General features: G+C 42.2%; 1 protein-coding gene across 1 annotated transcript in view; it reads right to left on the bottom strand.

Annotated features, from left to right (window-relative positions):
• dlgap2a (discs, large (Drosophila) homolog-associated protein 2a) overlaps positions 1 to 19,247 on the bottom strand; it is a 46,237-nt gene extending 26,990 nt beyond the window's left edge. The window contains exons 1-2 of the mRNA XM_070842039.1: positions 18,168 to 19,247; positions 7,078 to 7,292 (exon numbers count right to left, since the gene is read on the bottom strand). Of these exons, the coding sequence (XP_070698140.1) occupies positions 7,078 to 7,292; positions 18,168 to 19,247 (1,295 nt within the window). The remainder of the gene's footprint in view (positions 1 to 7,077; positions 7,293 to 18,167) is intronic.
• Positions 19,248 to 21,743: the final 2,496 nt, after the last annotated feature.

The raw sequence follows: 21,743 nt of genomic DNA, 5'->3' as shown, positions 1-21,743 counted from the left end.
ACGCTTTCTGCAGTTAAAAAAAGCACAGCCTCCACAATAGCTGTTGTGTGCTAATTTCTGAGTGACTACATTCAAAGGAAGGCACTTGATTGAGTGGTATATATGGAAGCAACAAAGGCCAAAAGGATAATTCTGAAGTGTGAAAAAAAGATTGCTGCAGGAGAGACGATTTTACAAGAAGGGTTGTATATGTATGCACTAACAAAAATATAAACCTGAGAGTAAGGAAGCCACGCTGAGATTCAGGGGAAATGTGCCAAAATGTGGAAATCAGCAGAAATGGTACGTTTGTGACATACTAAATGCAAAAACCTCATATTTCCAATGGTTGTGAATAGAACGGAGGATAACAAGCGGGGCGAATCTCATCTTTATAAGGAAACGCTGAAGACGGGAATACAAGAAAGGTGATGTGTTTTATGTGCTTTACAATCAGTGTATTCATGGCATACACACACTTATTCTCTTATAAAACACAAAAAACTATATTGAACGTTCTGTTCAAGCTATGTGCCAAAAGATCAGAAGCCATACACAGCAGATGATACCTTTCTGAATGGGACATTAGGTAGCAGGGGGGGAACAAAATCACCCATCTGTTCCATAGGTTATAGTGTTACATTCAGTACAGTGGAGGCAAGAAAAGTGTTGAGAGTAAGTCCTGCAGACGGAAAAGTAGGCTAACTATGCATGACACGTCTCACGCAGCCACCAATCAATGGATTGGTATTCTGCTTTGACCTTGAGATCTGTGGGAAAAATGCTAATATCCCATGCTATCTGAGTGAGTAATTACATTATGCTGAATCAGGCATCATCGAATGCTTTGCCAGTGTTAAGTTTGATTAATTATGGTGCTTTGAGAAGCTAATCATGGATGGGGGGGCAAACAAATGTGAGTTATTTTAGAAACTGTCAAAAATGGGTGGGATTGATTGCCTTGTGGTGTTAGACACTGGGCCAAAGTCATTTAAAGAGAAGTTAAGTTGCCGGAGATAGATGTTAATTATTGATGTCCTTTTATGCATGTATGTCAATGCAACCTGCTATCAGACGTGACATGTCATCACTGATCGACTCAGTGACTCATTATGCTGATGACTAATAGTGAAATTTGCCACATGTCATTCATTTCTCATCATCATTAATACATTCTTTAAATATATTTGACAGGTTCTGCTATGGCATAAAAAAACATTCACATCCAGTTTATCATCGCTGTCGGCTCAGCAGCTTACAGGACGCACGGGACCCCAGGGTGGCGTTGTAATGGAAGGGGAGGAGGGGGGTTGTGGGGTGTAAATGATTATTAATTAAACAATCACTGACATCTAACTGTCCTTCTAGTGCACAGGTTTTTCCAGCTTGTTGCGCCCGTGACTGTGATGTATTCTTTATTGGCGAGACGAACAAAGAGACAACCCTGTCAACCACGAGAGTGACGGGGAGCCTGAAAGAGGGAAAGATGGAGGGAGGTGACACAACCTGACAGTCTGTTCTCACTTTAACACGATTTGCTTCAGGGAGCCGCTGCTGTCAAATTTGTGTTTGGCCCGTCTGAATGCCCCCATGAGACATCAAATTGCTACAAGAGGAGGAAATCCAACCTACACGATGTCTGTCTTGAATCCAATCTAATTCCATCCCAACAAGCCCAATGAACCATAATGGCATGAGAGAGCTCATGTCAGGTGGCACAAGCATCCCTGATGCCTCTTACGCTTGGACTTAAACCAGTAATATGGACATCAGCAAGATGGTGCCAAGATAAAGAAAAAAAAAAGATAAATAGGCACACTTCTGAACAAATGATGAGAGATTCAGAGGCTCTGCTGACAATCTAATAATATACACATTTAAATAGACTTTTATGTGAACTGCATCCAAATGAAATCCTCTTCAGGCCGTATCTCTGTTCAAAAGGGTGCTCTGTGTAAAACAACACTGAGGATTTCTCCATTTTCCACAAAAACTGGTCTCACTATCATTTGGTTTCCTGTCCCTTTGGTATAGAACGATCACACAGCTGGATCTTTAAGTGTACCCTTTTGTGTAAGACGATTTATGGGCACTGACGTTCATATTTTCATTACAGTCACCTTTTGCTGCACTGAAGCTGCACGTGTTTTAAGCTGTAACAGTGTTCCACACAGAGCTCTGCCTATTGCAACACCATTTTAAAAATTCTACCACTAAACTATGGTCTAGCTGATTTCATGTACATTCATGCACACTGGTAGGAGTAATGTACTGAAGACTTGCTTTCTATATATACAGTACTGTGCAAAAGTCAGGTGTGAAGAAATGCTGTAAAGTAAGAATGCTTTCAAAAATATAGAATTGTTTATTTACAGAATAAATAATTGTTGCATAACGTGAGGAATTCTGTAGGACCATAGTCAAGTGTATGATTAACCAATTATACCAGACAGGTGCTAATGATCATCAATTCCATATGTAGGTTGAAACACAGTCAGTAACTGAAACAGAAACAGCTGTAGGAGGCTCAAAACTGGGGGAGGATCAGCCAAACTCTGATACCAAGGTGAGGCTGTGGAAGACAGTTTCATGGAAGAATTGCGACCAAAAAGCCAAACCTCTGACGTGGAAACATGGCCAAGCCTCTCAACTATGCATGAAAACATTGGAACTGGGGTGCAGAAAAATGGCAGCAGGTGTTCTGGACTGATGAGTCACATGTTGACATATTTGGCTGCAGCAGAAGGCAGTTTGCTCCCTAAAGGGCTGGAGAGAGGTACAATGAGCGTCTGCAGGCAACAGTGAAGCTGTTGGAGGTTCCCTGCAAGTTTGGGGCTGCATTTCTGCAAATGGAGTTACAGACAGATACTTATCCATCATACAGTACCATCAGGGAGGCGTCTGATTGGCCCCAAATCTATTCTGCAGCAGGCCAACGACCCTAAACATACAGCCAATGTCATTAGGAACTATCTTCAGCGTAAAGAAGAACAGGGAGTCCTGGAAGTGATGGTGTGCCCCCCCCACAGAGCTCTGATCACTCATTTTGCATTTTGTACATTGATAAAAAATACACAATTACATTTCATTATTTTAAAAGCATTCTTACTTTACAGCATTTCTTCAAACATGAACTTGTCAGTGCTCTCTTTTGGACAAACAAATGCAATGAAGACACTTTTTCTAAACTACCTCATTGTATTCTTAGAGTGGGGTTCAGGGACCTATCAGGACTCTTCAGTAATGACACCCAGAATATTAACAATGCTGCCACTGTAGTCAGTGGACTCAGAGGCAGGCTACAAAGCCTGATCCATGCTGGTCAATATCTTCCTTTCAGGAGAGCCCAGCAGAGTCTGAGTCTAACCACTGAGAGAGCCATTATTCAGAGGGGCCTTGGAGTACAGTAACTGCAACTGATAGCTCTTCCTGCTGTTGCATCTTCATAAATCATTCACTGTTCACAGCTATTCAAAATGGATAGTCAGGGGAAGCCTTGCAAATTGTGGGAAAAGGAGCATATCTCACTGTAGCTGCCTCATACATTACGGTACAGACGTTACAGAGACCAAACAACCGCATTGTTTGTGACAGATATCATTACTGATCTGATCATTTGACATAGGATATATAATGACACCAGATATGAATGTCTGGTTTATTACAGTATATAAGCATGCATGCCTCCTACTTGTGACCCATGGCTGTAAAAGCTGAAATCTCTCTGCTGCCCTTATTCCTGTCATCCTGCAGGGAGACATCACACACACTGCCAGAAATGCTCATCATTAATTCTGTTTATGTGAGCGCACGTACGTGTTTTCATCAGGGTCAGCTTAACAGTAGCGATGTGTATTAGCGGATTCAGTGGGTGTTGCCCACTGCGGGTTCCGAGCTTCCAGGGAAAAAGCCTACGAGAGAACGGCAATTTGAAAGCCTCTGCTGAACTGCGATGAGCACAGGGTCGGCAGCGTGAAGAGTGAGAGGCGAGGAGCTGACAATAAGAACGAGGGAATCATCAGTGTCTCTCTTAGTCTGACATTACCTTCTGCAGCTATGTTTCTGCCACAGGCCACACGAGGTCAGACACAATGTCATCTTTGCATAATGCCTACAGTTTATGTCAGATTATTTACAGAGGTTGTAGGGGCCCTGTGAAGAGTTTTTCTACAGGCCAGAAAACATCACTGCAAAACACACTGCATGGAGGAGAAATGATATATTCAAAATGTACTCCAACGGAGGGAGCAATGGCATTCTTAGCAATATGTCTTCGCCTTTGTTACCATATTGTCAATTTTCAATTCCATTTATTTCAGATTATATTCAGCTGCTATTGTGACTCTATTCATTTGATTCTTCCGCTCTCACTCCCACTCTTATTCCATCTGTAGCAAAAACTGTTTCTCAACATTTAATCTTATTTAATTGAGAGACAATTTGGCATCAGGTTGATGAAATAATGCCTTTGCCAGCTTTTAGCCACTTTAGCATTTCCAATTAATATCGGTTATATGTGCAAGCATATAATGTCAGGATGTCCTGAGATGTAAAAAGCTATATCTCCGTGACAGAAAAGACAAATTTTGGGTAATTAGACCTATTTTCCAATGAATTCAGGACAAAAACATCCAATATTTACAAGTCATTCAATATTTTCACAACTACCTGGACACTTAAAACATAAAAATAACTGTGTGAGAACGAGGTTACTTCACTTGCTTACACTTGCTTACACTGGCTTGATATCTCTCCAAGCATGCACAGTATGGCACCTTCCACATAATGACAGTCAGTATTTTCTTTTTTTTTTTACTTCTAGACTACTTTCTTTTATTACCGAAGTTACAGAGTGCTTAAAACTGTAAATGATGGGACTGCAAGCATGTGACTTAATTGGTCATAAAGGCCCACACTCTAAAAGCATATTCCTCATACACCAAATTTGATTTCAAGCTGCACCACAGTTTCCCCTATGTGTCTCCGGTCACACAATTACCAGAAGTCAGCTGTGTCTAACCTTGCTGCACTTTGTGGCACAGGCCTTTGATTAATGAGAACAGAGCCTCTGGGGTTGAAGCGCAGTCGAAGTTACTTGTTAAGTTTTCGCAAGAAGAATTAAAAAAATAACGGGAAAGATTAAATTTAACTATATATAAAAGAGCCTACAGTACAAGCAGGTCTGCTGAGGTCCTTGGATGGGGACTTTCACACTAAACTGAAGCTTTCATTGGTAAATGCACTCAATATTCACGGCTCACAAATCAGAGCAGAGGCAGATAAAAAGATTGTGTCTTGAAAGAGCAGGTCTGGGATATTTCCTAAATTGCGGTATTATTAAAATAGACTTGTGAGTCTTGGCTGTAATTACTATTTTCATATTCTGAACGAACAAAGACGAACAGGTCCCTTAGAAGGGCGAGCAACAGTGAATTTGCTTTCTCGTAATGGCATCATTTAAAAAAATGACTCTGGAAAAGATGAGTCTGCCGCTCACAATGTAGTAACACAATACAATGTAAAACCGACACAGGGAGTAAAATAAGATGATAAGTAACATTTGAATAGTTTCACTTATGAATTCAACATTGAAAACAATGGAAAAAGTAGGCTTTTTAACAACCTCTGAGTAACAACTAATGACAGGCAATGACAACATCTTTTTTGTGTTTGTATGTGTGGTTGGTGTATCATGTTTTAAGTGAGATGAACTGAAAATGAATAAAACAAAAATGGAGACAGGATGTGAGGTGCAACAGAAGGTGGAGCAAATACAGAGGAGAAAGATAAAGCGGACAATTATCAGGACATAAACACACAATAAAAGCAGCAGGAGAGAAAAGGGAACCAATTTCTGACCAAAAACAGCTTTAGAATAACCCCCGCAGTGTATCATCGCTGTATCTCACTCTACTATAATTGGCTTTGCACACATAAGTAATATGAAAGGTGGATCATCTCAATATTTATGTTAATTATAACACAACACCAGCAAATACCTTTGGGGAAGAAGCTGTTACTGAATGGTCTCTCAGTTACTACAGGTGAAGCTAAATTACTTTTTTAGATACGAGTATTATCTTATTTCATCCTGACCTAATAGCTTTGTTAATGCTGTAATCGTAGTAATTCACCTTGTATCTCCCCATAACATAGTTGGTTGTGTTTATTTTTCTCTGACATTGTCTGCAGCTTGTCTCATCATGTAATCCTCTTATGAGTGTTTTCTTCCGCCGCCGCCATCACCAAAGCAAAAGCCCTCTGTTTCCTCACCATTTAATGGGACACATCCCAGAAGAATGCACTGAATGCTTTCTTACAGTTGAAGGCACTGATATGAATACCCATAAAGACATTCTAATGAGTACAGGGTTCAGCTATCAAGTGCTTGACACCGATGTAGTGGTGAGGCGCTAGCACAAGAAAACTGCTAGAGAGAATGTAATAAACACAAAAAAACAACAACACATGAATAGATACAAAACTGAGAGAGGATGTACTTTTTAACTGCACTCTCAAAATATTAACAGAGAAAGAAGCATGTCTTGAAATTAATACAAAACGGAGAAGCGCATTGAGATAATTCCATCCTACCAACTCACACAGTTTTTAAGTTTTTGAGTGATTGCATTATTTGAAAATGTGATGTAACAATAGGTGATGAACAAGAGGAATTACATGAGAAGTCAACAGAATTATCTCACCACACTAATTTACTTAAAGCCACTATATGTTCGAGTAGAAATATTTTTTCTTTGGCACCTCCAATTTACAACATAAAAAATCTCAATGTCCCAAGGTTGGATCCCAGGGGAGTCCCACCCAGGGGACATAGGGACACCCAGATTATTGGGCTTAAACAAACACATAGAATGTAAATATATATATATATATATGTGTGTGTGTAAATGGACTAACGGACTAACGGATGACATATTCAAGAAAGAAAATGTGTCAAGAATTGTTATGAGATTTTTCGCTTTGTGCCACCTATTCATGAAGTGAAATAAATAATGCAAGGAAATGCAAGAAAAAAGGAAACAAAAGAAAAGCCAAACGCTATGAATTATTAAAATCTTTAAGCTGCATGTGTTTTACCTCTGGGAGTCCAGCAGGTCCCTGGGTCTAATGATGGCCTTGACCAGGGCGTCGGGCCGCACCGACTTCTGAGGCGATGTCTTGGGACTGGAGTCCGACTCTCCACTCTCCTCATCTCCCATGGCTTTAACATAGCTGCTGCTTCGCATCCGGCGACAAGGGATCTCATCATCCTTCCCATCACCAGGGTAACCTCCCCAGTCATCCTGGGGCACCTAGGTGCCATGGACAGAGTAAATGTCAATGTAATAATTTTTTTGGGCCACTTGGAGGCAGTGCGATATGCTGTAAACACTATATTGTCATACTATCACTTTACAAAATTGTAATGGCAGACACAGTAGCAAACAGCTGCCTGTTTACGAAACCAGCAGATACAAATTAACATGAGCATTCATTGTTATGTTTCTGGCAGCCTGGTGATGGATGTGAATCCAATATTCACGAACTATGTAGCTGCGCTTCAGTCTTCACCAACTCCTGGATCATAACCAAAAAATAGAGAAGGGCACTGCAGATATCTGCGAGGTAATCTATGCTATCCCTATTGCTGCATTCAAGACAACTCAGAAAATGGAAACATTCCGAACCCCCATCAGAACAAAGCATAATGCAAACCACTTGACAGAGTTCCTACGACCTGAACCAAATCTAGATAGATTTCAACTGGGAAATTCCAACCTCTGACTTTAAATACTGTTTAGATTAGATTTCCTTTATTGCCATTTTTATGTAGATGCATAAAAACGAGATACTCACATTCCAAAGACATTTAAAAAGACAGTGCAGCATTTTAAAAAAGTAAGTACAATATACTAAATAAAATAAAATAAAATAAAATCGGAATAATTTATTCATGTTGTACTGTGTGTAACTCAAGTGTATCATAACATATCAGGTATGTCATACATTTGCAGATGCAAAACAAGACCAAACTTGGTCGTCAGTTTTTGAGCAACAAGAAATGACAAAATGTGGCCTGAAACAAAAAGGTACGACTTGTTTGTAGCCCAGCCAGTTGTCAGAAATGCCTTTTGCAATATGATTTCACACTGAAGAAGTTATTGACCACTTGCAACCCCTACTGGCTGCTTAAGAGGACTGAGGAGTATAAAACAGTCAGCTCAACAGCTAAGCATTCAGAGAGTTCATCCCTCGTTATCATTGACATTTTTGGAGAATTAAGAGGGATTTCTCTTAGGCCAGTTATGTTCCTTTGACTACTCTTGCAAGACTTTATGTGTTGCAATCTTTCTACATTATTTTGGATAGAAGGTATATATTATAGTACATCTTAAAAGTACCTATCTTCCCAACGTCTGTTTTGCAAGAGCGCAACGACCATCTTGTTATAAAATATACTTTAAAAGCACTGACATTTTTCCTCACTCATCGAGGACCATGTAAATTAGTTACGAAACATTAAAGCATAAAAACCACCATAACATTTTCCAGTGATGAAGCAATTTGCCATTTGATAGACACTTGAATTGAACCCTTACCTCTCACAAAGTTTGTTCCATCCATTGAGTTAAACGAAAGCCTTCTCACAGCAGCCACAACTGCTCTGTATTTTAGCTTTCCTGTAGTCTGGCCAGGTTACAAACTGCTGAAAAGCTTGACTGAAACGCTGTTATAAACTTGGCTGGGCTGTTAATCATAATTACTGGCAAAAGACGGCTTGAAAATAAAGAAAAGGAGCTATCTTTGCTCACCCTGTTGTAGCTATCGCATGTGGAAACCTGCCATCAAAACAAGCCAGACTGTTCACATGTAGCAATTTTCTTCCACTCGTTAAACCAGGTAATTGAGTATCCAGGCGTCGGCATCACCATTATCAAAGTGATAACAGAGTGTCTGGCTCGCACACACTGCCTGTCTTCACTACATATGGAGTGGATGTTTCGCACTGAAGGAGTGGTGCGGTCTTAAATGTGGATTGAGCAGGAAAGCAAGTGGAGTATCTTGCTAGGTTAATGAACTCTGACATTAGTCCTGCATGCTTTGCTCACGTGGCCAATTTTGTGAACGGAATCAATTTCAAGCAGAGCACATGTAACTGGTATAATAGTTACAACAGCACATGTGTGAATCCAGATCATTTGGAGCAAAATTATTTCCTGGATCATGATCCTGGCATGAAGGACGGATGTGACTCCATTATGGTACACACCTTCATACAACATGCAGAACTGTTATTTCCTGACGCTAATACGTGTCTGTATTGGAGTTTGGTGTTGTAGCTTATTAAAATCTGTTCGGCTAACTTCACCCATTCATTTAATGAACTGATGATAATCATTCACAAGCTCATTACACACTTTTTTTCTCTCGCTTTAACTCACACAGTCGTTAAACAGTACAGCAGTTCAATTACTGTGACAACGACAGTAGCAGCTGAGTCAGGGTCTTAGCCTCTCCTGCAAACAAACACACAGGTACCATACAACACAACACGCAGACACAGAGACCCTCTACAGTCATACAAAAGCACCAACCCCTCTTGCTTTGCTTCCTCTGTTTTCTAAATTCCATTTCAGATTTACCTTATTGCACTTTTCTGACTGTGTGCGACGGTCAGAAGCGTTTCGCTGGACACACATTTCTATGGTCAATGATATGCACTCATAAAATATGATATTGTCAGTAATCATTAAATTCTAGGTGGAAGTTGAAGGCCTCTCTGATGCTGTATCCATCTGTCACTTTAACATCCTGGCAGCCCGGCTCAGTCTCGGCGCCGTGCCAATCCACCCGGCTCTAGATTTCATTAAGTTAAATCTGACTTGGGTCCATATTTCTTTGACTTCACAATAACACTGGACTACAGCAGCACTCAAGAATATCTTTAAAACAGCCTCCCAACCACTATTACTGATTAAAACACGGTACAAACGTGCGATTATACTGATATTTCTGTGTTTTCTATTCTCAGTCAATCAGTGACTAAGTCACCACTCATGGGTTCACAGTGATGTGTGTGGCAGCTGACTGGTAAATGTGGCAAATGTCAGGAGGAGATAGGCTGCATCCAAATGTCACTAATGCCTCAGACACGTGACTCTAATCGTTTTCCGATGAGAATGTCATCTATTGGAAATTAGCAGATGAAATGCTATCTTTTCCGACATTGCATCGTTGATAATGAATAGGAAGAGCGTGAAAAGCAGCAGGAATTCTCAGCAGAAAATGTTTGTAATGGCAAACTATGCATGTCAGTTTTATGAGACATAAAATTCACATCACATTTAACAGCACTTAAGGTATCCGTTCAATTATATGAACAAAATTACTTCCCTGTGACACTAATTCTACTAACCTCTGGCATCAATGCACGCCCACCCACGATTACTAATCTAACAAGTGTCACATCAAATCACATCGGCTTGAATAATTGATCAATTATGGCTTTATTACAACCTACTCTTTGTTAATCACAGAGAATGCTGGGTCAAAGCAGTCTTTGACTCTTATGTTTCATCTATGTTGCACCGTTAACATGAGGGAGGGCATGATTGATGGGGATTACAGTCTGTCCTCTAGGTTTGTAAGGCTCGGCAGCAAATTTCACTGAAGGCTGTGGTGTTACATCATAAAAAAACGGTAATGGCAAATTACCTCAAAAGGAAGCACAAAAAGATGAACCTCCATGGCAAGGTGCACGCACAGAAACACACCAATTCAGCCAAGGACACAGACAGGCATGCATGAATTAAGGATACATAAGCTTTCGGTGATGCCCTCCGTCTAAAACATGCACAGACACGAACCCGTATGCAAAGAAACACACAACAGACTTTAAATGCACACTCAAACACACACTCCGATAAAAGTCATTCATCTCCCCTCCAAAGACGGGCATGCACCAGCTACCAAATGGAGTCGATGGGTTAATTAAGTCTTGGAGGGGTTTGATATTTTTAGACGTCTAATTAATGAACGGAACGCCAGAGGACAGGCACAAGCTGTGGTGAGATTTGTTTAATTTGGATTCGCTGATAAACTGAATAGATTGTGGGGAGTCTCCCTGTGAAGATAAAGAAACAGGCTGGGCAGCAGCGTGCTCGTATTGACTGCTGTGAAAACACACATGGCGTCCCAGCATGCTTAGTGGAGTTGAAACATGGACGCTTGTCGACATGGACACTCACCTTGACCTAAAGATCCCACAAAGGGAATACATCCACAAGCACCCTGACATGTGCAATTATTTATTTATTCTTTTTTTTTTGTTTGGATGATTCTGTTGTTCTTGAATAAATGTGAGAGCTCCATTTTCTGTTCAATGGTGCATTCTAAGTTTATGACGTAAAGCCCTTTGTGAATATGGGCCGAGCTTTTTGTAGGCTGTGTGAAAATTCACAGCTCAAGTGTGAAGATTCATATTCAGAGTAACATTTTTGCAATAACAGAACTTTCACTTCTTTGAATTAACTAGATTCTGCTTGATAAAGAATAGATGTGACTTGGGGAAAAATTACTTAAATATATCATATCCATCGCCAGGGCTTTTGGTGCCCACCGGGGGTATGACCACACACACTGTACGCTCAAGCTGTGCTTTGTCATTAAATAACATACTGGTGAAATAGCTCACAAGCATCTCACAGCAGGATTGTGCAGACATTGACATATTAGTGGTGTGTGTGTCTACCTTTACTTTCAGTGCTTTGATCTTTGCCTCGGTAGGAGACCATAGGGAGTGCGGTGTGTATATGTGAGTGAGTGTGTGTGTGTGTGTGTATATGTGAGTGTGTGAGTGTGTGTGTGTGTGTGTGCGTGCTGGGTAGAGCGGCTGAGCAAGCCTCAGCCAATGCTCCTGCAGTGCAGCAGTGCATTTCATTGATTAACTCTGCGGCTCTATCTGTACACAGCACCTCTCCCACTAAAAGACATAAGTCACTGCCATTAAGTTAAGAAATAGAGTGAGATAGACGGAGAGAGAGAGAGAGAGAGAGAAAGAGAGAGAGCGAGAGCGAGAGAGAGAGGCAGGATAGAAGGGATATAGCGTTGTAAGATGAAGAAATGGCTCAAAGAGAGAGGAAGGGAGCGAGTTAGAGAGCTCTTAAAGGTTCAATCATTGGTAATCCCACCCACCAGCCTCCAGCCCCTAATTTCCTCCCACAAGATAGCATGGATACTGTGTGTGTTGGCGCAGGTGCTGTTTTCTTTTCTCTGTCTCCTCTTCCTACCTTGCAGGGGAGAACGAATACATAGATTCCTTACTAGACCTGACTAAACACTGACCACACACCCACCGCCAGCTCGTCTTCTCTCATCTTTCTCTTTCACACACATACGCCCACACATGCAACGTTTTGAAGCCTGTGTGTTTGTCTTTGTGTTGTTTATTTACTGACACTTTATGCCATCAGATGCTAGCAGGGAAGTGTAAATAGACGAGCTCAATGATGAAAGGAAGAAAGAAGAAACAGTCATGCACTAGAAGGTGTAAAAAATCTGACTAAGTGAGCTACTGTTGATTTAAAAATAATCTTGTCCTTCTGATTCTACTTGTGTTACTCTGAGCAAAAAACAATGCTGAGACTAAACTCAGAATCCAAGTCTAACACTAAACTAGTGAGGATCACCAACATATCCAATCTGAGTGCCTAAGACTGAGAGTCTACAGCCACAGTGGCTCAACCTGTTCTCATTCCCAGGTCGGTTAAAACCGACCCTTTGTCTCAGCCCTTTGGCGCCTGATGCACGAGGCAACCGTCCGTATGAGACGCACCAGCCCCTGTGCGTCTAATACTGCTCCAGGTGTACGGGCCGTTGTCACCATGGTAACAATAATAAACGCATGGATAACGATATGAAATGGTTGCAGTTTCGTTAGGTCTAGGCACCCAAACTGCTTCGTTTAGGTTAGGAAAAGATCAGGGTTTGGGTTAAAATGTCAGCGCTGACTTTGACCCATCCATCCACCTGGGCCCCAGTACGAGACGCCCTTTAGCATCCCATGCAGACACTAAAGGGTGCCTTGTGCATCGGTATTGCAAGACATCGGGGGCTACATGCTAACTTTAGGATATCAATTAACAGATAATTAATGTCAATTCGAGCATGCTGTTATATAGCAGATCATCGTTATCATCATGTTAGCATTACTAACATTTGGTAAACTAAAGCAGAGTACAGCTGAGGCAAATGGGAATGTCATGAAATCATGACCTGGTGGCGGTGCTACATGTAAAGTCAGGAGATCATAAAATCAATTAGGATTCATCCTTTGGGCACCATGGGTATCCTTCCTGTGAGGGGCTGGAGTCTGTTTTTTGTGGTTATTTTTGTCTCATTCTTGCAGGTAACTGAACAAATGGAGATATGTGAGATATTTCCAGTGAAGCTACAATAAAGGTTACTAACACACTATCACTAACAACTGTAGTGTGAGAAATCCTTGGAAACAGATGTTTCTTCCCTTGCTGTACAGTACTCTGAACTCCCTGTCAAAGACCTGCAGTGTTTCAAAGGGCTTTTCCTCACCGGATATTCGTACTTACTTTCACTTCACCTGCGTTCACCTGCATGTAAAACTCACCGCTAAAATCTAGGAACTCTCTCTGGGGTCATCAAAAGTTAAAGTAGGAAACACTGGACATCACAACAGAATTTGAAGTAGATACAGGCTGGAGTAAAAGCACATCAAATATAGACATAATATGTGGATGAGAACACATCAAAAAGAAGAACTAACAAAATGAGGCCAATACAATAATGGTCTCTATTCTAAACCTCCATGTTCTCCAAGCTCTGTACACCACTGTACAAGGTGCATCCTGGATGTGCACCAAAAGACGTGAATTGTTAAAAGACTAATACAGCGAAGAATTTTTGAATAGAAACATACAACTCTATCGTAGCTAGAGCATTATTATTGATTTGGCCTGGGAGGGCGGTAGCACACAAAACGCTTTGGGAGAACGAGTTTAACAACTGACAATGAAATGACTGTAGCCTGACAACCTCCTTGTAGAATCAAAGGAAACTTGACGATCGAGATAACAAAACACAAATACGAGCAGATGCTTGTCGACACGGTGGTAACCACGAAGCCTCTCTGCCGCCTCAGGCAACAGAGATGAGTAACATTTAGTTACAAACTGCTGTCTGATCCTGGGACAAAACCTTACTAAGTAGTAGTTCGTGGCCTATCTGGGAACCCCTTAGTGAAAAAGTTAGGGAACCCCTGTGTGTGTGTGTGCGTGTGTGTGTGTGTGTGTGTGTGTGTGTGTGTGGGGGGTTGGTGTTACTGTAGCTTTCAGTCACAGTGCCAGTTTTGTTTCTGCTGCTTTGCACTTCCCTTTTGTAATTTAATCAGCAGCCTTTCTGCATCTCAAGCTCCACCTTTGGCAAGCCAACATGGCAATTAATTGGCTTATTAAATCCCTCCGCAATGCCCTATCAGCAAAACTATCAAAGACTAATCCTCCCTTTGTACAACAATACTGTATGCAGGGAGAGAACAGGGTAGAGTTTGCTGGAGCAGCTGACTTAATCAGGGCTGCAAGTTGCCAGTAAGACAAAGTTATTGTGCTGTGAAGTTACAGGCTGGGTTCAAAGAAGGTGGAGGAGTCATGGGTTACACAGCTGTTACTGCAGGCCAGGTGTATTTACATATTTAATTTGGAGAGTGTGTGTGTGTGTGTGTGTGAGAGAGAGAGAGAGAGCAAGGGAGAGGTGGCGGCCCACACACCTACTGCAAAATGCAGAATTTGAAATCTCATTAGATGAATGTTTTGTTACAATCACCGCCTTTCATTAACATCAAGCTTCAGAATATCAAGTCTCTGAAGAGCCAAAGAGCATCTCGGTGGAAAGCCCCCACCATCGCCATCTTGGCAGTGCCTGATTTGGCTTTTCCAAAAATGGGCGAAGAAGTGGAGCTGAATCCAGAGGCGAGTAAGCTGCAAGAGACAAGTCCTTTTTTAATCTTGTTTGACTTCACCATGAATCACAAATATGATGTTTGTCAATACAAAAAATCATTTTGTAAGTCAATAAAGTTCCCTTGTGAATCCTCCCACCCTGTTGGTCAGGGGCAGACTCCACAGTAGCTGCTGACAGTGAAGCAGTTAACACAAGCCATTGTAACACTGGTTATCGAGGTTGGGTTGACTGCTGTGAAAAACATTAATCTGGTGAGGCAACACTACAGTGTGAGCTACCCACACAGCAGCACAACAGCGCCCAAAATTAACCTAACCTAAATGTATCAAGTCTAATATGATCTGGCATCATCAGCTTTAAACTAGCACTGGTAAAGTACCAGTGGAACTGTGTCAAAAAAGAACCAGACAAACACCATACACCAAACTCTGCACACAGCACAGGAGTAGAGGGAGAGAACAGCTGCAGACTGTGGTTACACTGAACAGCATTGATGGGAATGAGCTATAATATAGTGCTGTACTTTTCCCTAATGGTATGGCTCTGATTAAGCCGCAAGGTGAAACCTGGCAAACAGCTAGCCACTACCCACCCGTGACTGCACCCACTTGTCCCTTGAAGTGCCCTTAATTATACGTAACTTTAAGCCTTAATATAACTCAAACAATTGACTTATATAAAACTTCAACCTCTGTACAGCTATCATGCACGTGAAATTAACTATGGAGACTAAAACCTGGCTTTTGGACCTGGCTGTGAACACATTTATTTCTGCTGTAAAGTTGGGCATTTTAAATGAGGGTCTTTAGGGAGTGACTCACTTTTCTAGCCAGCCTCCAGTGGCCATTTCAAGCACTGCAGTTTTTGGCATTTCCACATTGGCTGTATTTTTCAGCCCTGGAGATTGACGCTCGAGTCAAACCTGCGGACATCCAGAAACCTCTGTGTATATGTGAGGGTGTGCCAATGCAAGGTGGCAGACACACGGAGTGATGGCTAATGCTTCGTCTGATTCCACAGCATCCAATATTTATCTATCACCGACTTCCACAATGTCCAGCTAATCACTCTCTCATACATATGCATGTGTTATAATGCTATAACACTCATAACACAGAAACTCACACACACCTGCACACAAATTAACATACAAATACCTCATAGGACAAGTCTAGCATAACTGTTTGCTATCTCATACTTTTATGATACTTCAGAAGTTTTTCATTCTCTCTGTCATCAACCAAGGACGCACACAAGGTGACTAGCACATCATCAAACCATCTGGTGTGAGATAACCAGAAAAAAAGACACCCCCCCCACACACACAGTCTCACTCACACCTGGACAGACATTCAGTCCACAAATCTCCCAGAATACAGTTTGTGTTGTTACAGTGCAGACAGTTGTGTGTAATCCTAATTCTGCAGCAGCAGGAAGTGAGAACTCCTCAATGTGACCCCTCGGTGTGTGCAAAGTATCATTCCTGACTATTAGCTCTATCTCTCTGCCTGACTGCTCCTGGTGATGAGCAACAGCATGGGGAGCAGAAACAGCCATCACTTTTGCCATTTTCTCCCCTCTTCCCCTCCTGCTTCCTGGAGTATCTCAATGCGTCCATAAAGGAACAGGCCTCGTGGTATCTATCTTCAACTTTCTCTCCCTCTCTCCTTCGAAAACATCTTCCAGCTCTCTGAGAGGGCATTGATTCTCCTCCGGGGAGGGAAGATGTGTCACCCAGCATGGATTGGATTGATAACGCTGGGCTAAATATAGCCCTGCGGCAGGAAGGAGGAGAGCAGGATATTTTTAGAAGTGTTTATAGTGCCGCGACTCGGACACTACCTCAGCTGAATGACCAAGTGGAAGTCAGGAAGGGGTGGGGGGCACTAAACACGGCGACTCTCTCATTGAGAGCTTGCTGCACTTAGTGGGATTGTAAAAAAATTTGAGTGGATGAGTGCACTGTCTGTGCAAATTCGAAATGATAATCAGTTATGGTTAAAAAATATTCTAATCAAAATTAGTCTTCTAAGACATTTTCTGACGTAAGTTTAGTTTAAGAGCTTTCTTTGGCTCCATTGGCTGATTTTAGTAATGTATTGGCTTTCCGTTTATAACAGTCTCTAATCCATATAACACACTCATTCTTTGAGCACTGAGTCTCCTGGTCTTCTCTCCCAATGTGCTGAAGTGCTCACTTTATTTTGCTGCAGGCGGTACTTACATGAGGCTATCAGATACCACATTGTTGTATATTGAGCAGTGTTGTTACAGAATCTATTTTTCCCTGCTTTTGCAATCTGGGATTTATAAACATGCTTTCTTTTCATTTTTTTCTTTTCTTTTTCATATACCCTTCAGCATGCATATAAAACACTTGAGACACTTCTGCATATAGTGCTGACTCACTCTGAATTGATCCCAGCGGTGCCATGGGGTCTCCCGCAGAGCCGATCATGAGCCTGAGCTAAATGCTAACCTTTCTCAGAGCTGAAACCTATGCGAAATTGAAGCAAACAACATGGTAAAAATCAACAGTTTCTCATATTGCCAACTCTTCCCCTCCAGCACAGATCATTTGTGGAGTTAATTGATTTGTCCTGCTGTTCTAGTCCCTTCGGCTCCCAGCCACATGCTGGGCCATAGGACATGTTCACATTGTAATACCCAGGGCAGCGGCAGACAAAACACTGTCTTTTAGATCAATCAGAAATCCAGCTGAGATGAGCAACTTTTGTTCCTTGTCTATTCACCGGTGATGCCTATATAAAAGAAGGCTTTGTGTTGTCCAATACAGGCTTTAGTTTTGGTGGTCATGTGCTGCAGTGCCTGAAGCTCTTATGAATTTTACATTATAGCGAATGAATGCTCAATCACTGTACCGACTCAGATCTCCACAATTGCTTGTGACTTTCATTAGTCTCCATCCCTAGCACAATCTTCTCCTTTCACCAGAACCCTCCAAATTCCCATTATTCAGCCATCCACAGATCAATTAAATTAACTAAATTTGTTCACCAGTCTGAATTTCTTCAATCAAGTGGTAACAAAGGTAATGCAAGCAAGTTTTTATGATCACTGACATTAGCAGCTGTAGTACTTGACTGGAAAACTTGTGTACCCATGGGTGCTGTTGCTCGGTAGATGCACAACCCTCGGACACATAAAAGCCAAAAACAATGAGCCAAGCTCACCTGTAGATAGTGACAGGGTCTGAGGTTGGGCTTGAGGTCGGTGGGCGTCATGGGCTTCTCCAGGTTGAGAGAGGACTTCCTGTAGGCTTCCTTGGCTTGGCTGACCGTTAGCGTTGACCAGGAGCTCCTCTTCATGAACTTTCCCTCTGGCGCCATGCTTATGCTCTCACAAGCAGAGCACTTGACATCGTTATTACTTTTGGAGGTCTTCAGTGACAGGTCTCCAGCCAGGTGGCCGTGCATGGAGTCAGGGTAGCAGTGGCTGATGTGGTCCACAGGATGCCGTGACATGACGCTGGGTGTTCTGTAAGTGCTGTCACTATCCAGGTTGTCATCCGAACTCCACCAACCTCCCGAGCGCTGCTTGCTGCCGCCGTCGGACTTACGTTCTTTGCTCTTGCTGCGTTTGCTGTGTTTGTGGTGGCCTTGGTGGTGGTGATGATGGTGGTGTGAGCCGTCCCGGTGAGAGTCGCTTTTGGTACCATTCATCTTGGACGAACCTTCTAGAGAGTGTGACTTTGTGAAGAGCTTCTGTACTGAGTGGACTAAGTGGCGTATTCGCCCAGGGCTCTCATTGCGCTGCTCTGTAGTCGTGGTTGTGGTGGAGGTGCGTTGGTATTGCAACGTGTGGAAGCCATCCCGATGCAGCGGCATCTGTTTCTCAAATTGGTCCAGGAGGTTTGCTGGAATTCGGTTCATTTTGCCGCTGCCACCATGCGAGGATGAGCCACCGTCGTCTCGGGATTCCCTGCCGCCAGAAGTGTTGCCACCACTGTCCCGTGAAGCACTACCGTAGTGCATGCGGGGGAAAGTGCTACTAGAGATGGAGTGGTCGGTGGCAGACATGGACACTGGCATCACCATGCACTCAGAGTGGATGGAGCTCCGCGGGGAGCAGCGGTGGTGACTCTCAAGGGGGCAGCTCTCAGTGGGGCTGAGGAGGTAGGAGGGGGGCCGTGAGTTTCCATGGTGGAGGTGGTGGTCCAGGGAGTGGTCGCATTCAGCCAGGCCGCAGGTGTGGACTGAGGTGGGAGAGGTGAGCTGGAGTTGGGCAGGGCGGCCGCCGGAGAGACCCTTCATGTTCCTGGGTGGAGGGGAGTAGCTGTCCTCATCGAAGTACTGCGAGGGTGACCATGAATACTGCTGGTCTGAAAGCAGGAGAAGAAATATTAGAAAAGTAATGACACACACACACACAAAAACACTTCATGATGAGAGAGAAAAAAGCATTGCATCAATGACGTCCTCAAACTGGTTGGTCATTATCAACCCTGCTCTCACTCTCCACATCCACGTCAACTGAAACAGACACAAAAAACTCGAAAAAGGAGCATGTCTATAATGTAAAAGTGGAATCAACAGATTGCACAGACAAAAGTTCAGCTGTCCTATTTTTTCCCCTCTATTAAGGTCTGTGATGGCCTACTGCTAAGAGACACGGGGAAAAAAAGAGAGAACAAAAGGAAGAGAAAGGCAGGCGACAGGTAGGAGCCTGGACTGCCATTTATCCAATGCAAAGTGAAATAATAGCCTATCACTTCGTGGCGCTTGTGTCATCCGTCAAAGCCCTGAGGAGAGCGCTGTGAGGCATACGGCCAGACAGCCGTCCTTGGGAGACGATCACAAAATGCACCTTACCTCCTTTTCTTCCTGTTGGCCATGTAGTCTTAGATTAAAACCCAATTCTTTGGGATTGGTCACCAAGGGCATGTGTCCCAGCACTCTATTCCATTGTATTTAACTTAATCAGAGGATAGGTTTATTCTCTCTTTGTGCCTTACCGGTATCTACGGTCACTGTGATTACACCGTCCTCCCTTTGATTCAATTTGAGACAGTAAGCATGTTACATGTTGTGAATCACCTTCAAATAATAAGATTGATCCTCTGCCTTAATGTGGCTTTATCTTGGAAACAATGAAAGTATGGAATACAGTCCAAAAAACTAAGTGATGGCTTTCATATCAGTATGCAAGTTTAGGATTTGAACTAGCTAATGAGTGCTAAAGTGCAGAATCTGATTAATCATAAGCATCTCTCGTTATCTTTATTTCATACAATAATAATCCCTCTTGTCTGCTGTCTGTTTTTAACTTTGCTCATAACCTGGCTCTCCATGAGAAGTTGAACATTGCAGTAAAAAAGCTTATATTTCAAATTTATCTGCACACTGTCTTATGGAATGAGAAATAAACAAATAAACAAAGAACACCCATATCTAAACTCGCTTGCCTGCCAATGATACGCCCCATAAACCTGTGCGCCTTCACTCTCACTGTAACCCCATAAAATGAAGGAGAGTTTTTATGAGCTATTGTAGGAGACAGGAGGTAGGGAGTTTTAGACCAAATAGTAGCACTTTTAAAGTATACCAATGAATTAACAGATCAATCAATTCTTAAACTATTATGATTTAATGACTTCAGGCGATTGTAGGGAAAAAACACCTGGATTTTGCTTAGTCAGGCGCTCCAATAAAGAAAAGATAATCAGATAAGAAATAAAGATTTGAACTTGTTCTGTTAGCAGTGGCTAAAGCAGACTCACTTCTTTCCAACTCCAGAACCCCAGATAATATATACATATATATATATATAATATGTATATAATATCTGACCAATCAATACTCACAAAAGCTGAATACAACCACATTTTAACAGTCTAAACACCACAGTATACACAGTGTTGAAATATCTGGCATGACTATGTCACATTCCACATCACATCTTCCAGCCCTTCTTGCAACTACCTGACTGACTGTTCAGTGATTCATTTCTAAAAATAATATTTATTGGGTGTTTCTGCATTTAAATCCATCTGTATTAAGTTTCCCTCTCCAAACACAATAGCGTACTGTGTGAAACCCCTCTGGGTGCTGTCACTGCACTCAGAAGATGTGTGTCACTGGGTATATGGAGGATTTTCCTCTTGATTATTTTGTCAATAGCTGTGAGAAAGTCTCAAATTCACAAGACCCCGTCCAAGAACACGAGAATGGCTCACTGAATTGTGAATTGTGACTGAGGGTGGATGTTCCTTTTCATCTTTCAAATTGGATAAAATTTATTCCATTCAAACTTATTTTTAATGAGGTCTAAGATCTCAAACCCTGAGGTGCAGCCTTGCTCTTCTGTTGCTGTCGTCCTCCATCTGTCGAGATGAAAACAAATTCTCCTTGTTTACCAGTCCTACATGAGGATGTCTTCTTGGCAGCCTGATGTAAAATTAATCCAGGCTACTCAAAGCATGCATGAGTGGAAAAAAGGATAAAACATTTTTCCTTAGGAGGCTGCACAAAAACATAGGTTTGCAGGACAAATCAAAAAGGCTAAATCAGGTGAACTCGCTTGGCCTGAGCCAGTAAAGCTTGCTGCTTGCTGATAATTGCAGCAGAGGGTGGTGCATTATTGAGTGATGTGATGCTACATTTCTGTCTGAAGTTATGTCACTGTCTCACTCCAAGGCCTTTCTTTGACGGCTGACTATTCCTTGAGGTATGTCAGGGAGCTGCACTGAATAAATTATCTACCGGCAGAGTTATGGCATTTCCTGGGATTATACGACAGATGACAGACTC

Source organism: Pempheris klunzingeri, chromosome 13 (genome assembly GCF_042242105.1).
Source record: "Pempheris klunzingeri isolate RE-2024b chromosome 13, fPemKlu1.hap1, whole genome shotgun sequence".
Classification (NCBI taxonomy): domain Eukaryota; kingdom Metazoa; phylum Chordata; class Actinopteri; order Acropomatiformes; family Pempheridae; genus Pempheris; species Pempheris klunzingeri.
Note: the sequence above shows the minus strand (reverse complement) of the source record. Positions and strands in the feature narration are given on the sequence as shown.